This window comes from Centruroides vittatus, unplaced genomic scaffold, assembly GCF_030686945.1.
Source record: "Centruroides vittatus isolate TY-2023 unplaced genomic scaffold, ASM3068694v2 contig_3169, whole genome shotgun sequence".
In the NCBI taxonomy this organism is placed as follows: domain Eukaryota; kingdom Metazoa; phylum Arthropoda; class Arachnida; order Scorpiones; family Buthidae; genus Centruroides; species Centruroides vittatus.
In genome coordinates, this window is record NW_027122038.1 from 334,438 (window position 1) to 357,328 (window position 22,891).

Below are 22,891 nucleotides of genomic sequence, written 5' to 3' on the forward strand. Positions count from 1 at the left end.
TACTAATGCGGGCCGCAGGTTGCTTATCCCTGCTCTAGACCATTCGTTATACAGCGAAAACAATAAAAACGAATTCAGATTCCTCAAAGATGAAGCAAAATCATTAGCAAGATCAGAATTTGTAGGTTTAAAAGCTAAAAAGTATTCGATTTCTGGAGAGTGCTATGAGGAAAAAACGGCAAAAGGCATAAATAAATCGGTTGTTAAATCGACTTTTCATCATGACCTTTATAAAGCTATTCTATTTAAAAAACAACTTCGTATTCAAACTCAGATCATAAGTAAAAATCACGTAATCACGACCCAATTTCAAAATAAAATCTCTATTTCACCATTTTATGATGATAAATATATTTTAAGTAATAGAATAGATACTTTATCTAATGCTCACTAGACGGCCGGATGGCCGAGCGGTAAAGGTGGCAGCCTACCGCTCTGGGGGACCCGGGATCGAATCCGAACGGGTCGAATAATCCCCACGTATTTTTCGGGGGGTGGTCCGTTCGGATATGTCGGGCCCCGTCCCTCACCACCCGGTCGCCCCATTGTAGGCCTGGCCGAACCCATAATCGGCCTACTAAAAGAAGGCCCTCTTAGTGCCCACAGGGCAGAAAGAGTTAAAAAAAAAAAAAAAATCTAATGCTCATTATTCTATTTTTTCATAGTCATTTTTTTCAATACATTTTTAATATTATTGTAATTTTTATTTTAAATGTTCTTTATTCAAAATAAAAGAGAGAGAGGATTGTTGTTGTTGCTTATTTAAACAAAACATACATTATCACGATGTGTCTAACAGATGGCGCCAGCGATCTCTTAACAAAGTTATATAAAAATATTAGTTCTATTTTATATAAGAAAAAAAATATATAAAAGATAATTCATAAAAATATATATATATATATAAAATATTAAAGTTATATAAATATTAGTTCTCTTATATATATAAAAATATTAAAAATATATAAAAATCTTTTAAATAAATAAAATATTAGTTCTTGTATATATATATATATATATATATTTATTTAAATACGATTTATTCCGGAAACGGTCGTTCAAATCGCGCAGAAAAGTATATCCGAAGGGGCATCAAAAATAAATGTAGTGTCAATGTATGTGACCGATTCTGGAATGCAAATTATCTCAGAATCCGTTGTATTTTTGAACCTGCTCGATGTCTTTCCCTCAAAACGGTGACAAAGTCTGGAATAAAAGCTATAAAAAGTAAAACTTTTAACAAATTATTCCAGAGGTTGTCATATACATACTACTAATATTTTATTAGAAGATTTTGCGTTTTTCGAAAGGAACCGATTTGTGTAACTGACTTATGCACTTTCACTGTCCAAGGAAAATAGAGTTTCAAAAGAAAAGGCAAGCAATGTTCAAAGTATTCCGCTGTACAGAAATGTCAGCACTTCTACCTCTGCCAGTATTGTATCAACTATTTATAATCTTTAGAGTAGATATATACGACCTCATCTGAATCGGCTCATCAGTTTTATTGTTATTTATTGTTATTTCTCGGTTGAAAATCGCCCGTTTTGATTTTGCCAGTTAAGATAGTGGCCTCACCCATTGAGCCGGCCCTCGTAAGTTTTGTTATATTCGTGCTATATTGCATATTTGCATTCATACAATATGTGTTAAAGTTTTCCTCGATTTAAAGATTATTTTTTATATATTTTGTACGCGAATAGTCAAGCTTGGCTGACCAGTCACCAATCAACCTTCGGAGAAGAAAATAATTGAATTATCGTTTTTTCAAGTTTATAGAATCTTATCGGATAAAGTCCTCATTCTCTGAACGAGACATTTATTTTAAGATGAAAAATAACCTTCACTTTTTATATTAGCGAGGATATAAATGCGGCACTATCAAAAACTGTGACTATCATATACATACTCGTCCATAGTATTGAAAGAACTACAAAAACAAAGTCTATACGTAAGAAGATAAATTTGTATAGTATAAAACTAAATTATTTTTCTTTATTAACTATATTATACAGTCTCTGCAGCTAGATCTAAAAACAAAAATGATTCTTTTCTTTCTCTAATAGAAAGGAAAAGGTACGGCGGTTTGTAGACTCCTGGAAGTTCTTGTATGTCGTGGATGGGCTTTTGATGAGTGACTCTCCTGAGGGGAGGAACGAACGGACTTTTATAGATTTGTCTTGGTAATCTACGTCATGTGACTAAGTGTTATTGGAGGTAAAGGGTATTGTAGCCGGTGTGGAGGTTAAACGTGTTCCCTGGACCAAAATAAAGTGATAAATTCCAACATTAATTGTAAACTTTAAGTCTTGCAGTATGAGAGTGAGTGCCTGGATGGGTGAATGTTTACATTTAAAAAAAAAGCGCTATAAATTTCCCAGCGATGTTGTTTTTTTCGAATTTTCTAGACAATGGGAAGAAAAATAATTAGGGAAAAATCGTTAAAAATTCCGGTTCAAACATATTATTTTCTTTTTTCTTTGCTGTATTACAATGTTTATCAGACCATCCAAAACCAACTAATAAATAAATAGAAACGAATTAGTTTGCACTTATGACCTTATTATGGCCCTTCACATAGTCTCAGTTTATGTACAGTACAGCAGGATACCTTCTAGAGAGTTTCACTGCAAGAAAGAGTGACATTTGTCAATGGAATTTATTGACCACGTAAAGGCTCTTTTAGTTCCCGAAAAAAACCCAAATCACAGACAGGATTTGTAGGGTGAATACAGTGGATGCTCAGAAAACTTTAACGCCATTTCTGCAGCAGTGCTCTTATCATACTAGCAATATGTCAACGAGCATAACCTCATATAAAAATAAGCGTTTCTTGTTCAAGTACAGGCCTGTTCAGACAATGCGCAGGTCGTAATTGATTTTCAGGGAACTTCGTATACGAGGTCGATTTACGTAAATAGATACTATTCTTTTACTTATTTGTACTATATATTAGTACACGGAAAATTAATCTCCACTCTTTTCTGATATACGGAGGCTAGAAATTTTATAAAACTCTAATCTGTTTACTTAATTTAAAAACAAACACGAGTTAAAACTAAAAGATGTAAGGCAAACAGGTAAACCTTAGAGAGAAATTTTATTCATGTTACTTTACCCCAAATGCATTTTTGCCGCTGACGGCCTGCTCAGTAGGGCTTTTCACAAAAAAACCTTGATACAAGTCGTCCAACAGCAACAGAAACATCATCCACACAGCAAACACTTCGCGTACAATCTTTATATCCGATTAAGCTGTCCCAGCGTTCCGTGGTAATCACACCATTATTCAAATTCATTATGCTTGTTTGCATAATGATTGCGTAATGTTCTTTAAATTTCCGCTTGATTACATTTTTTCCCGATGTAATATTTTAATATTATTAATATCGATAGAACAACTATTAGCCCGACAATGTAAGGACACTGGAGAAGTATTACTTTTAAGACGTATCGAAGCTAGGTGTTCGGACAACCTTACTTGTAGTTTCCTTTTCGTTTCCCCTACGTAAAAATTAGGAGTTTCACGGGTACATGGAAGTCTGTAAACCACACCATCCTCTTCCAATAATTCTTTTTTCACATAAGATCTTGCCACGAGTCCAAATAACCTGTTTTTTTAAATCGAGCTAATTTTGTTAAATTATTACAAAAAATTTTTTGATATTTTTCAAAAATACCTTGTCTGATAAGAGTGGAGATTAATTTAATTCGAAAATACCCTACAAATGTCAGAAAAAAGTGGAGATTAATTTTCTGTGTACTAATATACAGGGTGGGCCAACGAAAACGAAACGGCAGAGTGTGTGTGTTCGTCCAAGCAAATCGCTCGGACAGGTCGATTTTATTCTCGAGGGGACATCTTTTGCAATAAAGTTTTTGCGATTCTGAATACAACAGACAACAAAAAATTTTAAAAACTCATTTATTTTGTATTAACTAAACAAACATTTATTTCGAAAAAAAATGTTTGTTTAGTTAATATTCAGATTCGCAAAAACTTTTTTGCATAAGATGTCCCCTCGAGAATAAAATCGACTTGTCCGAGCGATTTGCTTGGACGAACACGAACACTCTGCCGTTTCGTTTTCGCTGGCCCACCCTGTATAGTACAAATAAGTAAAAGACTGATTTTTATGACTCCATCGGTTTTTAAGATAAGAGTTTCTTTCGAAGTAATTTTTATCTTTTACATTATTTTATTAAGATACTGTTCTATTTTAAATTAGTGTCCTTTAATCGAAGAGCTAATGGAAAAATCCCTGATGAGATGGAAGGAAAAAATAGTGATGATGCCTAACTTATGCTAAGATAATGATGATTATCTTACATTCTTTACGTTTTTACAGATACTATCTTTATTACAATCAAGACATTTCACTCTGTGGATCCATATAAACTAAATGCTAAATGCTAAAAAATGAGTTTCCTGCTTTAATTTTACTTCGTTACATCAGTGTTTTTATTTTTCTTCTCACTGTGACTTAGTTTTGAAGTACAGAACATCAAATCTATTTATACATTTGATGTTCTGTACTTGTAATTTCGTACTAATATTATATCTCACTTATAGAGTACAAATTTTACTCCTTTAAGATATAGTATAGTGTTAAGTTTTTGAACCTTTTTCTTTGGCAATTGTATACATTTTATATGAAAGGCGAGTAGGGTTTATCGAACTCTCTGCCATACATAATCATAGTGTGTTTGTGAATAAAAGGTACATATTAATTAGTCAAATATTTAAAATATCTCTATTAAATTTGGATTCGTATAATTTTCATTCTATAGCATATCAGAAAAATATTAAAATGAAATACAAATATCTTGTATCCAACATAGATGATTCAGTTAATGAATTAATGATGTGTTCGGCCCATTTCATACAATACACGTAAATACGAACAACAGATCGTTAACAACAGTTCAATTTACGTAAAATTAAATATGAGAGATGTTCAATGTGATAAATAAATAAATTACTATTTTTTTGCTGTTTATTGCATTATCGTAAAGCAGATTTAATAACAATAATCATAATACATTTTTATTCTCATCGTTTTTATCTATAAAAATATGAATTACAATTTATGAGTAAAGTTCAATAATAGGTAGAATCATTTCGATACAGTTTATAAATGCAGTCGTCTAGATTATATGATATACGCTTATGTTTATATGTATTTGTCATAAAAATTACCTCAACGTCCATGTTATTTCATATCTTACAACATACATCTTTTTTTTACATACATTCTTATACCTGATATTGGGGTCAAAAGACCTTCAAAAGAAGTAACGATCTTATCTTGAGGGTCCAAAGAGTAAACTTTAAAATTTCGAAGAACATTTGCCAAAACTATCTTCGTTTTAATCATGCCAAGTTTACCTCCTGTAAATAATCATTCAAATGAAATAATTCTTTTGTTTTTGACAAGACTATGTCTTGTTTATAAAATCGCACTGCCGTCACGGCTTAGAGGTATGAAAAAGTACGTCAGGAGTTGCAATTTGGTACAAAGTATTAAATGCCAAAATCATGCGCGCAGAAAAAAAGCAGACTTGTAGATACTCTGGGGGTCGAGAACCGAAATTGGATAGGTTAATTTCACCGAAAATGCATCGTGGACGACCTCGTAGTCGCGGACTGCGAAATTTGAACGATTGCGCTCAAAATTAGCGAGACAAAAAGAGATTACAGAATGAGAACGTGACCCGCTTTGAGCGTCAAAGCGATCCCGCTTCGTAGCGAGTCTCCGAGACATAGTCTTGTCCCAAATACGGCTTTGCCGTTTTACTTGTTGTATTTATTCATTAACCACTTACCGAGACAATTTCGGGGACCGGCAGAAAATGCCAGAAATGCATAAGGATGGAGATTTTTATAGTTTTCGGGTAAGAAACGGTCTGGATCGAACACTTCCGGATTTTCGTAAACAGAAGGATTATGATGGATACCGTAGATATTTATGACAAGAGTCGAATGGGCAGGCAACACGTAATTACCTATTTCGATGACAACGATTTAATGCTTCGAGTCAATAACAAATATAAAATATTATTATTTGAAAACAAACTGCAAGATGTTCAGAATTTACCTATTTTCATTTCCGAAGGATTTTTTCTTCCAATAAAAGGAAAGGAGGATAAATTCTCATCGACTCCTGAAAATTCTAATATATGAAACTGATCTTTGAGTGTATTTAAAAACATTAAAATGTTACCTTAATTACGCATTCTAGGTACGTCATTTTGGTCAGGTCATCGATAGTAATATCCCTGTTCATATCATTTTCGAAAGTTTCTTGCAATTCTAGATACACTTTCTCTTGTACTTCGTGGAATCTTCCTAGGAAATAAAGAGTCCATGACATAGCGTGGGCGGTTGTATCGTAACCCTAATATTAAAATTTAAATTAAACGTGAAATTACTCTCTATATGATGTACATTTGCAGTAAAATAAACATAATAAACTTGTAAAATTAGGATACGACATACATAAATACCGCGCTTCTTTCATATTCATGTGAACCACTTCACAATCCAAAATAAAGTGATTGCCGCGCATCTACTGGCTAAATTTAAAAAACAAGTTTGAAGCTTTCAAACTGTATACAAAGAAACACAATGACACACAACATCCTCAATTTACAAATTGTATAATTTAGCTTCGACAGGTTACTTATGTTAATATAAAAGTAGATTATCATCAATGTCCAAATATAATACTAGGCCCGTATTCAGGAAAGGGTTATTTTTAACGTCGTATTCTTGAGATATAGTGAAATACGACAAAATTTGCCACATATCGCATTTGCAATACACGTAGCTGTTCGTATCATTTACGACAAAATATCAATTATCTGATTTTGAGAGTATGCTGATTCGTCCAATAAGAAAATTGTGCAGGAAATTTCAAATGGCGCGAATTGTTTTTGTCACGAGTTTCGATGAGACAATGGATGAGAGGAAAATAGGCGTCATTTCACTTTTTCCGAAATACAGGCATTGATGGATGGAATCGAAAAAAATATTAATAGAAGGAAAGATGGATCCAACTGTTACTTCTCGCGGAAAACGTAATTATTGAGATTAAGCCTAATTTACAAAGCAGTGAAGTGCAGGGCCGTTCCTAGGGCTGGGCAACTGGGGCAACCGCTCCGGGCCCCGCGCTTAAGAGGATGCAGAATAATGCTTTATAATTAAAATGTAACAACTTGTATTTCAACATAGAATTATACTTTAAAATTAAGTTTTAAGGTTAGGACCGGTCAGATGGGGACATCGAGGACGATGTCAGCTGTCAGGATGGCCGAATGTGGGGTTTAGACGAGGAACATTCCTTAACCGTTAAGACAATAAATTTACAAGAGGTTGCGATAGAGACGAGAACGAGAGAGAGGGTCAAGTAATGGGAGAAGTGAGGCAAGACGACAGTTGGTTTCGGCGCGAAAGGAGAAAAGGACGAAAAGACGTTACGAAGGCGAGAACATTATCGTTACTTCTAGTTCTCTAGTTTCGTAAACAGAAGGATTATGATGGATACCGTAGATATTTATGACAACATTATCCCTACACGTATTGTAAGCTAATAAATGTTTTAATTGAACAAATTTATGCTGCTTAATGGTACTTTTTTAAATTTACTGTTAAGTTCGATATGCGATTAAACAGAATTGTAGCACGTGTCAGGTGTGTTTATATTATCTAGCGTTGATGTACAGTCCACAGCTCTGTCACACGTGTCAGGTGTGTTATGTAACTGTAGACTTAAGAATTCGGGTGAGATCTTTCCGCCTAGAGAGAGAGAAATTGTGCATTCCCTTTAGTGTGTCCGGTCAATGCTGACCAGTGTGTAGCTGTGTGGCTAATAAAGTACCGGTGTTGTAATTATTAAATTAATTGTCGGGTGCCTGAGTGTTGCTCGCTAGTGGAGAAATTGAAGTTCAAATTTGTTGTTGTTGTTGTTGTGTTATAAGGAATCTGTGTACTATTTTAGACCGTGAATACGGAAACATTTTAAAAAACATTTTACATTCACTAAAATGTTATAATTTAAGCACCGTAAGGTGTTCACCATTCCGTTACTGTAAAACAATAGAGAAAAGCGTCGTTATAGTTTTAATAACTTTAAAACTTGGGATTGGAACTTTACTGACACAAGTAAGTTTTTCAAATTTTCCAATTATTATATTATTTTTGACAAGACTATGTCTTGTTTATAAAATCATACTGCCGGCCTGTGTTACCAGCTTAGAGGTATGAAGGAGTATATATATGTCAGGAGTTGCAATTTGGCTCAGAGTATATCGCGTAGCCGATCCAAATAAAGTAAATTATTTGCCTGGATTAGTTTCTCAGTTAATTTTTACCGGCAGAACAAAAACGCAGAACACGTGGTCGAGGTCAACCTGGACATCACGGAAAATGTAGGACGCAATCCACACCAATTCCTCCTAGCAGCGAAACGTGCCGCGTACAGATTGTAGCCACGCCACTAAAGACGTTACATTAAAGTTGTCGTTACATCCGATGACGTTATAATAGGAATTAAACTGAATATTGTTTATGCAAAATAAAAAAATAATTTCTGACGATACAATAGCCACATTTATGTTTTCAAAAACGGGAAATTTTCTATGTATATCATTCGTCTCTGTAATCCAAAGGTTTTTGGTAGACGATCTCACAGCAAACTTTAAGTTAGGAACTTTCTTTATTTCTTAAAAAATGACATATGCATTTCGGGTTGGTATATTCAACCTACCCCTCCTCAGTGCTAATTTTTCAAAAAACATAAAAGAGAATATATAAATCTCAGCACATGACACAAATACATAGTTCATGTGATGTTCACAGGGAAATTTTCGTTAGGCATCGACAAAAATTCAACGCAACGGAGAGAAATTTCGACATTGGATAGGTTAATTTCACAGAAAATGCATCGTGGTCGTGGCCGACGAAGTTAAAACGATCGCGCTCAAAACCAGCGATACCAAAGAAGATCGGAGAATGAGAACGAGACCCACCTTGAGCATCAAAGTGATTCCGCTTAGTAGTGAGTCTCCGAGACATAGTCTTGTCCCAAATACGGTTTTTCCGTTTTACTTGTTTAATTTCTGTGTTTCTATTCATTTTTTATTTCAAGTTTTATTTTCTATTTTTTCTAAGATTTAGAACATTAGCAATGAGTACGAGTAGAGATCGTGATAAAAATAGAAATTATTTAAATGGTAACCAGAAAAGAAAACGGGCCGAAAATAAAAGAGATTTAGTCGTCAAAAAGATAGTCTTTTAAAATATTTTAAAACTGATAACGAAGAAAATGACCTGGCTATAGCTAGCACTAGTGTACAAAACAAAGAGTTACAAACTACATACAAAGAATTGCCTTCATTACTGAATGAAAATGGAGCTATAAATGATGAAGGTAAAGAAGATTTTTTCTTAGCGCAAACAAGGAAACTAAAGAATTATTAACTATATTGGAAGACGATCCTGAAACATGGCCATCTCATCCTTCTGAGAAAATTAGATTATTATTAATTAATAAAAGAATTGTTCAAGTAACAAATTACGATTTTCCCATAGATGAACGAGGTAGAAAATTTAATGTATCTTATTATACAAAAGTACATTTAAATGGCTTCTCAATTCAAAACTAAAAGATAAAGTATTTTGTTTTTACTGCTATTTATGTCCTAACCAATTGTCAAGATCATCTTTAGCATTAGTAAATGAAGGCGTTTCTGACTGGAAGCACCTTGGAACTCGCTTAAATGAACGTGAATTATCGTTGCCACACAGAAAATCACTTAAAGATTTTACGGAGCTAAAAATAGGTTGCGAAAAGAACAAATAATTAACGATTTTCATCAAAAACAATTAAATTCAGATGCAAAACATTGGCGTGAAGTTCTTAGAAAGATTAAATTTTGTATACAATATTCAGCTAAAAACAACGATGCACTTCGTGGAACGAATCAGACAATCTTTACAAAAAATAATGGTAAATTTTTAGGTTTAAGTGAATTAATTTCAAAATTCGACGCAAGAATGGCAGAACATATAAGACGTATCAAAGATAAAGAAACAATCGATCATTATTTAGGTTGGCGAATCCAAAATGAGATAATTAGTCTGTTGGCAAACAAAGTTAAAAATGAAATAATAAAAAAAGTAAATATTATGCAGTACAGTTAGACTGTACTACCGATAAAAGTCGTATTGAACAATTGCCTGTCATTGTTCGAATTGTAGAACAAAAACGAAATGAAGTTGAAATTAATGATTATTTTATCGGTTTTTCTCCTATGCCAAAAAGTACAGGGTTTGATTTATCAGAGGAATTATGTAATTAACTTTGTCACTTTAAATTATGTATTACGAATTATTAAATTTGAATTATGTAACTTTAAATATTTCTTTGGACGATTGCCGTGGACAAGCTTATGACAATGGGGCTAACATGGTGGGCAAGAGAAAAGGCGTGCAAGCAAGGATTTTGGAAACGATCCGACAGCATTTTTTGTGTCATGTTCTGCGCACAATTTAAATTTATTAATAGGTGATATGGCTTCTTCGGTTCCTATGGCTATGACATTTTTTGGAACACTTTCAAGGCTATATACACCATTTTCCACGTCTGCTCACAAATGGGCTATTTTAATGCCGAATAAATTCTGTGAAGACAGTTAGATTTGATTTAGACAAAATTATAACAGCATTCGAAGAATTAAATGACGTGACAGAGGATTCTAGTGTGAAAAGTGAAACAGATTCCTTATTCATTATGCAATTAATTTTGAATTTGTTTTATCTACATTATTTGATACGAATTATTATTGACAGTCGATACAGTAAGTAAAACTGTACAATCACCTAATTGTGATTTGAGTTTAGTAATTAAGCTTTTAAAAAGGTTAATAGATTTTTTTGAAGAATTTAGAAGAAATGGTTTTTTAAAATCTAAAATGAAAGCAAATAATATTTGCGAAAAAACTGATATTTCAAACAAATTAAAAACCGTAAGAATAAGAAAACGTAAACGTTTATTTGATTATGAAGGAGCAAGAGCAGATTAATGTGTAAATGATCCAGAAAGAAACTTCTACAGAAATTATTTCTTAGCAATTCAAGCAGATCAAGCCATATCTTTATTACAAGGAAGATTTGAACAAATTGAAAAGCATATTAATATTTTCGGTTTTCTTTGCAATATTCCACTATTACGAACAATAGAAGACGACCAACTTAAAAAGTTTTGCAGGATTTAGATTAAAAATGGTGAAAATACAACACCAGTACAGTGCTTGAATATGCTAAGAAATATGCACGACTCTTTTCCAAATCTGGCCATTAGTTTAAGAATATTATTAACAATTCCGATTTCAACAGCATCGGCAGAACGAAGTTTTTCTAAATTAAAACTGATTGTTGTTCGTAAATAATTTTTAACGTCACAGGAACGGTTAACAAATCTCACACTTTTATCTATTGAATAGGAAATACGTGAAAAATTAAATTTCGATGATTTAATAAAAGAATTTGCTGAAATAAAAGCCCGCAAAATTACTATTACATGAAATAGTGCGAAAGGGTCATAAAAAATTAAGATAAAGATAAATAAACACAAACATATTAATTTCTGTTTTTTGTTTATAATTTCCGCAATTTTGTTTAATAAAATTTTTGAACAGTTAACGTTAATTACAGTATTTTAATTATTAGTGTGTTTTTTATTAATACTTAGTTTATTTTTAGAAAGAGCTCCGCAATTTCAGATTTGCCCCGGGCCCCGCAAAAGCTAGGGGTGGCCCTGGTGAAGTGTTAGTAATCTACTGTACAGTACATAGAAGCATATGAAATTCGACGTAAATAGAAAGAGATTACAAAAGCGTTTCAAGCAAAGAAGGTGAATAAAATTCTAAATAATTCATTATAACAATTCTGTTTATAATTTAAACATAGTTAACAGAATAGAATGCTATACATGCACGCCTTTGCAAACGAAGTTTTTGATCTTCGATTAAACTAAAAATTCTTTTCACCACATTCGATATTATCAGATTAATTTCACGAACAAAACGTCTTCGATCGATGCACGAAATAAACGTTAAATTAGTCGTTCGAAAAATCAAAGTACTCATCGGCCAGCTTGAATTGTCTCGACTAACGACAACCCACTTCATATCGTAATGTAACGACGTATATTTACGACGTTTTCGGGAATTACGAATTCGAATTATTCCGGATTACAAAATTTTTCGGTCATCGTCTCAGATAATACTTGCTTCGAATAATTTCAATCGTGTTTATAAAAGAAATTTGATTAACTAATACTCGAGAAGATAATTTGATAACAGATAATTGTTACCAAAGAACGGAGTTACAAATTTACAAAGTACTATTTTACATACTAAATAGTGAAAACCGCATTCGATATCGACCAGATATGAAGTCGAAAAGATAAGGTACGACTGTCGTTTTTCATCCGAATTTCCAGCTTTAATTATATGTAATAATCTGCTTCGGAATGTTTAAAAACCTCTAATAGATACACATTTTTGAATCGTCAAAATTATACCTCTCCTACAGTTATATACAATAATAAATAAACCTTTTGTTTCATATCTGAGATTTCTTCCAATGATATTTCACATAATAAAAATGTAAAAGGACAAAATTCAGATTTCAAAACTACAAATTTTTCCCATGTTTAAAAATTATAAACTAATCCGAAATTACAAATAATATTAACTATAATAATTAATTATAAATGAAATGCGATGATTTCACAAACGTCTTAAATACAATTTCCAATTACAAGAAAGTAATTATGATTATTCTTGAAATAGGTTTTACGTTATACTTTAGTTATAATTTTTGTCGCCGAGTTAACTGTTTGTGGAATTACTTATATTTCAATACGTTGTTTACAAAAGCGTTACTTCAGAATAATAAAAATAATATCATTGAAATACATGCGTGCACGGTTATATAATTATTTCCGATTATACCTTTGGTAAATTATGCCTACCGCGAAAATAGCGCCTTCCATATCTCTGATAACGTCTTCTTCCGACAGTAAACCTTGTTTGAAATGAAGATCCAACAGTGAATCGATAATACGCTGTTTTGTTTTCGTCTTTGGTTCCTCTTCATATCGTGTTTCTTTGTTTAAGGAATATTGCTCTCGCATTTCTTTTACAGAATTTTCTTTTCTTCTTTCGAACACCTACGCATTAAATTAAATCATTAATTACTTAAATCAAAAAACAAAAATTCCATTGTCCAGTTGAGTTTACCTTTTTGTCAAAACGATGAATTATTTCAATGTCTTTTTTGTAATTTTTCCCCATTTTACTCATGAAGGAAATTGGGGAAAGCCAGTACATTGGATTTAGTAGTAATTCAGGAAAATATTTCAGAATTCTAAATTTTAATAGAAATTATTATTATATAAAAAATGGTTTATTCAAATTTATAGCTTGGATAAGAAATAAAGTACCGTCAACTATTAAATCTACATAAATTTTAACACAGTATGTTTCGTGTATAATAATAGAAATATATTAAATTGAAATAATTTAAAATATATAAAATTTACTTTAAGTCAGGGATGGGCAACCTGCGGCCCCCGGGCCGCATGCAGCCCGCGACGCATAAAATGTGAATAAATATATGAATTTCCCAGCTTAAGGAAGTATGCAGCAAAAATTCAAACATTATTTTTACAACTTATGTATGTGAATAGTTTTTCCCGCAATGAATTTAGTAAAAATTAAAACAAGAAACCGGCTAACAGACACATGGAAACTAATTTAAAACTAGCAGTGACGAATATTTAACCAAATATTTCCAATATATTACGTTTACATCAGTTCCAGAAGCTAAATTAAGTATACCTATGCTAATTTATAATTATATATGAATAAATAATTCTGATTTACCAACATTTTTTTTTTCCTCTCTTTCTCGTGTATGAGGCCCGCATCAGTTCAAAAGTCTTAAAATGCTGCCCTTACATAGAAAAAGGTTGCCCATCCCTGCTTTAAGTCATAAATTTGTGTAACAGTTATTTTCTTATTTTCGTGTTCAAAAAATGCGAGGAAACTTTGCAGTTATTTCATATTGTAATTAATTTATTTTTGAGGATTATTAGAAATAAGTTGCTCGATTGTATATTTTTATATTTTAATTAAATATTTCAACGTTAAGTGTTTGCTGTCATAAAGACTTCTCCTTTAGTATTGAGGCAACAGGAGAAAAACAAAAAGATGGATAAATACTAGTTATTTATTATTACAACGGTATGCATTTCAAAAAGTTGATCTGTCACACTTTAGTCGTTTATGTTACATATTGTCTCCCGTGTGAACGAAATATGCGAAGTCTACTTTTAAAACATTATTATTGTAATTAAATTGATTTTAAACTTTTTAATACGTACTTGCTTGACACATTTGATTCGTTAGAAACGTAATTCCCTTTAGGCTTCTTTCTACACATTGTTCTAACATCTCATTATTATAATCAGAACATATAGCAATAACACTTCATTCATAAGTTACATACTTTTAATATTCGGTTGATTGATCAACAATCAAAATTTAGAATTGTGAAGATCTAGAAAAGTTAGAGTTAATTAGCTTGTTAACTTAATTATAATGTTGGAGTAGGAACAACCCACACATCCTTTTTCTCTCGATATTCCGATAGATAAAACCGATCAAATATCCCTTCGAGTCAACGATTATTACGATGTTTGTACTTCTGTTACAACCTTAGTCCAAACATTCGATTATTAATGATGAGAAACTGTCAAACTGACGAAATTATGCGGTACGACGAGCCACGATAACGGATAGAAAATATCCACAATTCGCCGATCGTCCGGTTCTTGATAGCTCATATCGGCAAACCCCGGACACCAGTCAAACTTAGAACACATCAAATCAATGTTATCCGAGTCAATCATCACGCGCAACGCGTATATAAAGGGCTCGCACCCGATCGCCGAAGAAGACCGACTCCCTGCTGGACCTCACACTCGTCGTCTTCACGGAACGTCAACCGACCGTCCCGAAGGCATCGCCATCCGACAAACACCTAACGGGGTATTCTGTTTGCTAATATTATATAAACTCTCTCTCTCTCTGTCAACTTAGATTTTAAGTTAGACGTAGATATAAGGCTTAAATGTCTATCTGATACCGTCGTATAGACTGAATAGAAATAATATCGGAACATCATGTCACATATGAAAGGTAGACCAACTCGTAGTGTATTAGCTTACTGTATTGTATGTTTTATGTTAGTTTATTAAATATTTGTTCTTTGTTAGCCTGTCGACCTGTCTTATTTCGGAGAACGAATCCTGTCGGCTAATCCGCTCCCTCGTCGCTGGGATCCAGCCATCCAGTGACGCTGATCGAGGATCTACCATCCTCGATGCCGAACGAAGGGCTTAAAACATTTACCCCCCGAGCCCTCGGCTTCTCCCAAGAATGCTTCATATACTTTCTACTGAAGTTCAATTGTACATTTTAAAAATTTCATCAGATAAAAAGTAGCATTATATTATTTAATATAGATATTACATTTGTAAATATTATTTAAAAAATAAAGAAATATATCTGGAAGCGAATTTTCCTTACCTGTGTATTGTAGACACATATTCTTGATCGTTCTTAGTCTGAGAATGTAGAGAAACTCCTACAGCTATGTCTACGTAAAAATAAATTGATATTTATATTTTTTAAATAAATAAATATACGTCGTTTCAAAATGATAATCAGTTTCGGGAAAACCCCGCAGGAAACACTACATTCACATGAAAAGAAAACAGTACTGTTTCCTTTTAGCCTATAATCAGCTTTAGTTCTAACTACTGTCGCCAGACAGGGACAGTTAATAAAAATGGCGGCTACACCAGAAGAAAAGTCGTCCTGTGTGTCAGAATATCACGCGACTAAGTCCGTATTTATCGTGTAACGTGTATGTGTTAAAAAACTGTTTGAATTCTTGACTTCGTTTGTTGTTGGTTTTGTTCAGGGAAGTTCAGTAGCTTACTTTTCTAGCAGTAACATATATATATATAATTTTTTTAAATTCATTTCATATTTGTTCTACGTGATGAGCAATAAGTGAACAAAATAAATATTTTATTTAATATTTACGTATGAACAAATTGATATTTATGATTCTCAATTAAATATTTTACATTAGACAATAATACCTGCAATTATATCGAGAGTGCAAGATTTCGTCCATTCCAGGACATCGAATATTTCATTTTCCTGCAATTGTTTCAGTTTTTCCACTAAGACGTTTGAATGCTCCATAAATACATTTTGATCATCTTTCACATTCCGAAGCTGAAAATGTGGAGCTAAATATTCTTCTTCTTCTTCTCCAATTATCGCCAGAACTTAATTAAATTCAGAAAACTGTAAACAACGATATTTAAACTCAATATCAAATAATGCATTACCTGTACAGAAGACTGTTGTCTCCAAGAAGTGGCTTTAAATAGTCATAAAAAAAATCCTTATTGATTAAACTGTTGCTTCTTAACACTTCCTACAAAACGTAATACTGTATATTTCCATTTGTAATGAATATATTGCATAACTAGGTATGTTTTATTACCTTTGCAGATTCTGGATGTAAGAAAAAAATTACTTTATATCCAAAAATGTTTAAGCAGGCAACTTTCTCGTTTGGGAATAGCATAGAGAGTCCAGCTATTAAATTTAAAAAAACTGTAAAGATACGAGAAATATTTAGATATTTATAAACAGTCAAAATACCCAATAAAATATTAATGACATACATATGCCCATGTCAGAATTGTGGTATTGTTTGTTACGTTGACAGAATAAAATGTTCCACGAAATTGGTAAAAAGGACATAGAGGGAAGATTCATTTTCAGCTCCTGACCATTGTCTTCACATTCTGGAAGAATAATATTTGTTATAAAAATTTTTTTAAACTATAGCTAGCAATTATTTATTGTGACGTGGTCAAAATATCGGTCTGCAATTTTTCATCATATTCTTAATTTATTTAGATTGAAATATACGCTATACGTCACAAATTAGTAGTGGGTTGCTCTCGTACATCATACTTTCAATTGAACATTAGAGTCGGACCGGTCATCAACTTAAAACCTTTTCGGGGGAAAATATTTGAATTGAAGTAACACGACTTTTGATTTTGAACGAATATTTGTATATAGTTATTCAGGGTCGCCCGACGGTTTCCATCTCTGGTCTCGTCTTTCATATATTTCACCCTCTTCTCGAAATCAAGGATGACAGACAGAAAATGAGAAGACAATGTTAATTTATAGCTTTCTGTTATTTAAAATTTCAGCCTAATATCTATGTATCGTATTTCATAAATTTTTTTTTTTGTTATGTTCGATTTATTAAAATAAGTTTCATTCACCATGTTAGAATATGCATAATGAATATTTTCGAATAATTACTGGATATTTTATAAGTTCACTGCTAAATTGTGTTTGTTTGTATTGTAGACACTTCAGTAAACTAGAAGCGCTTTGTTTTTGATTGAAGCGAAGTAACGGCTCGCGAACCCGTTTTACATTATAACGGATGGGAAAAGTTTAAGCGAGTTGCCACTCTGCATGAGTAGCATCTTTTTACCTTTCTTCCGAAACCGCTTTAAATTACATTATAAATGTTGTGCTGGAGATAATACGTTAAGCTGTTATAGGTTAATTAATATATACATGATTATCTTTTCGAAAAAATGAAAAAAAAATTGTGTTCAAAAAAATTTGCACGAGGTTCACCGTATTCCGAACACGGGTCAACGCCTGATATTTCTTTTGCGTTATTACCAAGCGAAATTTTCTCTTTCACTTAACTGGGGAATGGCATTCAACTTCTTATATGTACCGGTCGACGTCGAATTTGAAACTTCGGCCTCCGTCACAACCCGTCACTTTATTATTTCTATTAATATGAAAAATTTCGTTAAAATCGGCAGAATAGTCACTTATCACAACGTGTTACTTTGAGTGGCTGCCACAAGAATGTTTGTCCACTTCATTCTCGTACGAATATGATATCCCATATAAATAATATATTACTGTGAAGCTGGGCATTTTGTTAAGACTAATAGTAAACGTATTGTTATAAAAACACTGTAATGTAAATGAAACAAGAAGATTAAGAATAATAAAAGTCTTTAAAAATTGGCAGATTGCGCTAGAAATTTGTAGTAATTTGAATGCTCGGATTGTACGAGTTAAAATCTCTATAATTTATTACTATTTTATTTACGTCGAATGAGCATGATAGTAACATTAGAAAATAAAGAAATAAAAACCAGTTAACTGACAAGTCAGTTACACGATTTATTAAAGTGCATCCACGTGTTCGGTATTCGGCAAATTATTTGGCTAAGTGCTTATTACTTGTCCAGCATTCACGCGGCATACGAGTATCTGCCAATCATTTGCTTATGGTGAGATGATTTATAAAATGAACAATTCTCGAACAATAATTTGTGCTGCTGCTTTTCCACTTATGAGTATTTCATACGTGTTAACGAAAAAAACGAGCCTGTTGGAAGAGAATAATAACAGATAACACCTAAACAATGCTGAAAATTAGCTGGATACGAATGTCTAAGTACAGTATCACAAAAATAACTAATTCCGGAAAATACTACATAAAGAAACTCAACTACATAGTTAAACCATTAACCAAATATAAGAAAATTAACTAAATTGAAAAATAACATACGGCTTGTAGTTGTCGGAACGAAAAGACGACTAATACTTGACTTCGTGCATTCCTTGTCAGCATTATAACTCTAAAATGAGTTGTCCGATCTTGATGTAATCTTCTAGGACGACTTGGCATCACTCAAGGATGAACTGGTTAAAATTTCAACTCTCAAAAATGATCTGTTTTTGTAGAACTGGAGACAGAGGTCAAAACGAAGATCGCGTTTTTCGTCAGTATGGATCATTTTTGACAGTTGAAATTTTATCAGTTCATCCATGAGCGATGGTGTGTCGTCTTAGAAGATTTCATCAAAATCGGAAAATTCATTCTAGAGTTATAACGTTGACAATGAATGCACGAAGTCTAGTGTTAGTCACTTACTGCACGCTCGTGTAGAAGCGTTATCTAGTGATCGGAAAATATCACAAGCATTAAAACGGTAATTTTGAAAGGTAAATGTTATCGCTAACAATAGATACACAACAAATATAAAGAATCTTTATAGAATAATAAGTTTAAACAAGTCTTCTTTTTAAAACGTGGAGCAGCAGCGATCAATATTGATGGCTTTACGATCCATTCTCTTCTTCGTCTTCCTATCGTTAGTACGAAATTTCGATCTCTAAATGGAGAAGCTGCGCAGAGATTTCAGATTGAGATGAAGTTGCTCAAATTCATCATCATCGATGAAATATCAATGATTGGTGCAAGAATGCTTTACATGATCGAGAGAAGATTGAGAGAGATAAACCCCGAGAAAGATGAGCGTGTTTTTTATAATGTAATGTCCCAACAAGGTCCCTACCTTGTTGGGACCTTGTTGGGACATTACATTACATTCGCATTTGATTCTTTTGAGATGTTCATTAAACTTAGTAATTCTCATAGACAAAATAGCGCAGACAGTTCCTTCACAGATGTGTTACAACATCTAGCTTCGGGTGATTTCTCTGATATAGATCTGAACATTCTGACGACAAGAAATCGAGCCTATTTATCCAGAGATGAACTTGATCAGTTCCAAACGGCAGTAGAGCTATATTCAACAAACGAGCGAGTTAAACAAAGCAACGAAAACTACTTGCAGTCAACTGGATGCCCTCTTGGTTATATAGCATCTGAAAACACTCTAGATATTGCTACGCCTTCGTCCGCAGATGACTCGGCTCCTGGTCTCTCCGAGTATTTGAATCTCTCAGTTAGCGCCAGAATCATGCCGAGAGTCAACTTATGGGTGCAAGGAGGTCTCGTCAATGGTTCACTAGGAACTATACGCTACATTATATATGCTCCTAATACTCGCTCTCCAGCTCTTCCTTCGATTATTTTAGTGGAATTCGATAGCTATCGGGGACCTTTTATCTATGGTAATCTGTTTCCAATAATCCCCATGATACGCTCTTCGAACGATGGCAGTATATTGCGATCTCGTAGACAGTTTTCTCTTACCTTAGCATACTCGATGACTATACATAAATCACAAGGATTAACTCTTCCAAAAATCGAAATAGATATAGTGAAAAAAAGGGACAGCTATCGGTCTTACCTATGTTATATTGAGTCGAGTGAAAAAAATAACTGACTCAGTATTTTTAGAGAGTTACAATAAAAGTCGCTACGAGTCAATCTGTAAGTCCAAGGCCCATAGTGAAAGCCAGAATTTCGGGAGACGTTGGTATAGCAATTAATTAATGGCTTATTCTGACCTTATATTTGTAGCTTTAAATGATCCAATAGAAATCAAATATATTGTTTAGAACAAATGATTTTTTCTTTCTTTTTCCCCTCATAATCTAGAAAATAAAGGTGCGAGCGGCTTCGTTCCGACTACACGCTGATACAGCGTTACTGAACTAGTTTAAATAAGTCTAAAATCCTGTTTCATGTCAGGAAACAACAGAAAAATTAATAAATCAAAAAAAAGTTTTTGTATTTTCAAGTATGAAACACGTGTTAAATCTCTATGGAATAAGCAATAAGAATTGGTTTTAATGCAAAAAATACAAGAATAATAGTATTAATACTTTATAAAATAAGAATATAAAAACCACTTTTACATAGATAAATCTCAGATGCATTAAAATTACTAAAAAAAATCGTGAATTAAGCATTAGAAACTCAAACCGAACGTTAAAACTCAAGCAACCAGTTGCTTAACTTTCCTAACAACGTTAGAGCCGCCGCAAAACTAGCACTTTGCGAGAGCAAAATGATAGCAAACGTGCCCTAGCACAACCGATGACGTCAAAGGCTCCGCCCCTCTATTCTTGCTCACGTGGTTTTTCCTTTGCTAGAGTAGCGATACCAGAGTACTCTCGTTGTTCACAGAATTCAACAACAAGAGCATTACGCTAGCAAGAGAGAGCAGGGGAAAATGGATGACTACATAAACATGCCACACGTCGAAAAAAAAATAATAGAATTTTATCGATGTACGGTAAATTACATGATTAATACTGCGGCAGGTCGGCAACACTGCGACTGACCACCGTCCCCAACCGGCGTGACGTCAGGGTCGAGGCTAACCACTTTTGGGCTCGACGTGCTTCGGTTCGGACGTCCACCTCGTGCGCTCCGACCATTGTCTCCACGATCGACATTGTTATACTTTCGGTATATATAATTGTACTTAGCTGTAAATAAACACGTAATAACGGCATTCAGACTTTTTTTTCGATTCGAGAATACACCACTCAACGTCACGACGACCCTGTTCGTGGATGCGATCGGATTGACCGATCTAGCCGACTTCGACTATAGAGAGGTACCCATAGCGGACCCCTCAATACATTCAGTATTGAAAAGAAAATGGTATAAACGTTGTATATTAAAATAGTAAATAGCTATTTATAAATAGGCTTAAGCCTAGTTAGGCTTGACTACTAGGCATATTTTTCCCACGCTGTTTCAAAGTTCGGAACGAAAACTGACTGATTACAAGTATAGGTTGTAATAAAATCTTTATTCTATAGCCAATCCACATCTGTGGAATCCAGGTCATGTGGACTACGTCACGCGAGCAAACGTTGGGTAGTTTGCGGCTGCTTCGTGCCCGAATAGCTCACCTAGCAAAAATGGCCCATAGCATCATGGGAAAAAAGGCGGGGCTTGAGAGCGCGACTGAGCGTACGCTAGCTCTCGCTTCCTGTAGTTTGCGGCGGCTCTTAAAATGTGCCTTCGGCGCCGTCTGTTATATGTTATTTTTCAAAAAAACGTTTTATTTCTTTAATTATTATTAAACGGCAAAAACTTTTTATGAGGTTACAGATAAGTTTCATAAAAATAAATTTCAAATGCCAACAACGAATAAAACCTTCGTTACGTTCGACCAGATACGACACTCGAGTTTTTATCTCTCCATACTCTCAACCTGTAACTATTAAAATTCATTAGCATAAATTCACCAAACACGAAAATCTCTCTGCGAAATTTTAGAAACTCGCCAATAAGCAAAAAAATTTTATAGCTGAAAGATTCTGAAATTTTTGAATTGGTGAAACTTATTAGTTTGGAACCTAATGAACAAATTCGTGCCACGCAGACCCGCGCATACACTAAAGTGTTTACACACAAAAAACAAACCGGAATGTTTATGCATTTCTCTATGTTTCAATGTGCTCCGAGTCGAAAAATGTAAAAGCCTTATGGGATCACTTTTTGGCATTTTATAGTTTTTCTCTGTTAAATATAATATTGCCGGGAAAGTGAAAGTAAATTTTGATTATACGCAAAAATGTTTATAACTAAAATTCGTTCTTATCTTTTTAATATTGTCGATTGTTAACGAAAATAATAACGAAAACTTTCAAACATTTACTTACTTCCAGACACAGATGAAGACTTTCCATACGATATTAAACTCGAATCGTTTTTCCGTTGTTTCCCGCTTCTCCATTTCTTCACTAGTGTAGAAATCAACGCAAGAGAAATAACAACTAAACTTAAAAGAATTTGAAAAGTTGACAGAAACATGATTAATACTCGTTTTGCCCAGCACTTTTCAAAGTGGTACGTAATAATGCTCTATCTGTGTGTATATTACTGTTAAAAGAATAGGCACGGACAAATGCCAATAAGCATCAGAGTTACACAGCGCGTGATCTACAGTCTGCCAATCTTACGAAA

General features: G+C 33.4%; 1 protein-coding gene across 1 annotated transcript; it reads right to left on the bottom strand.

Annotated features, from left to right (window-relative positions):
* Window positions 1-5,156: 5,156 nt before the first annotated feature.
* Window positions 5,157-22,666, bottom strand: LOC136973412 (cytochrome P450 4V2-like). The gene is made up of 12 exons (XM_067268135.1): window positions 22,588-22,666; window positions 16,839-16,961; window positions 16,655-16,767; window positions 16,497-16,600; window positions 16,242-16,433; window positions 15,661-15,730; window positions 13,309-13,435; window positions 13,041-13,238; window positions 6,225-6,398; window positions 6,099-6,164; window positions 5,827-6,006; window positions 5,157-5,392 (listed from the first exon to the last, which is right to left on the bottom strand). Exons 5-10 carry the CDS (start codon window positions 16,345-16,347, stop codon window positions 6,105-6,107), a joined length of 735 nt encoding a protein of 244 aa, XP_067124236.1. The 5' UTR covers window positions 16,348-16,433; window positions 16,497-16,600; window positions 16,655-16,767; window positions 16,839-16,961; window positions 22,588-22,666; the 3' UTR covers window positions 5,157-5,392; window positions 5,827-6,006; window positions 6,099-6,104.
* Between the last annotated feature and the right edge of the window lie 225 nt (window positions 22,667-22,891).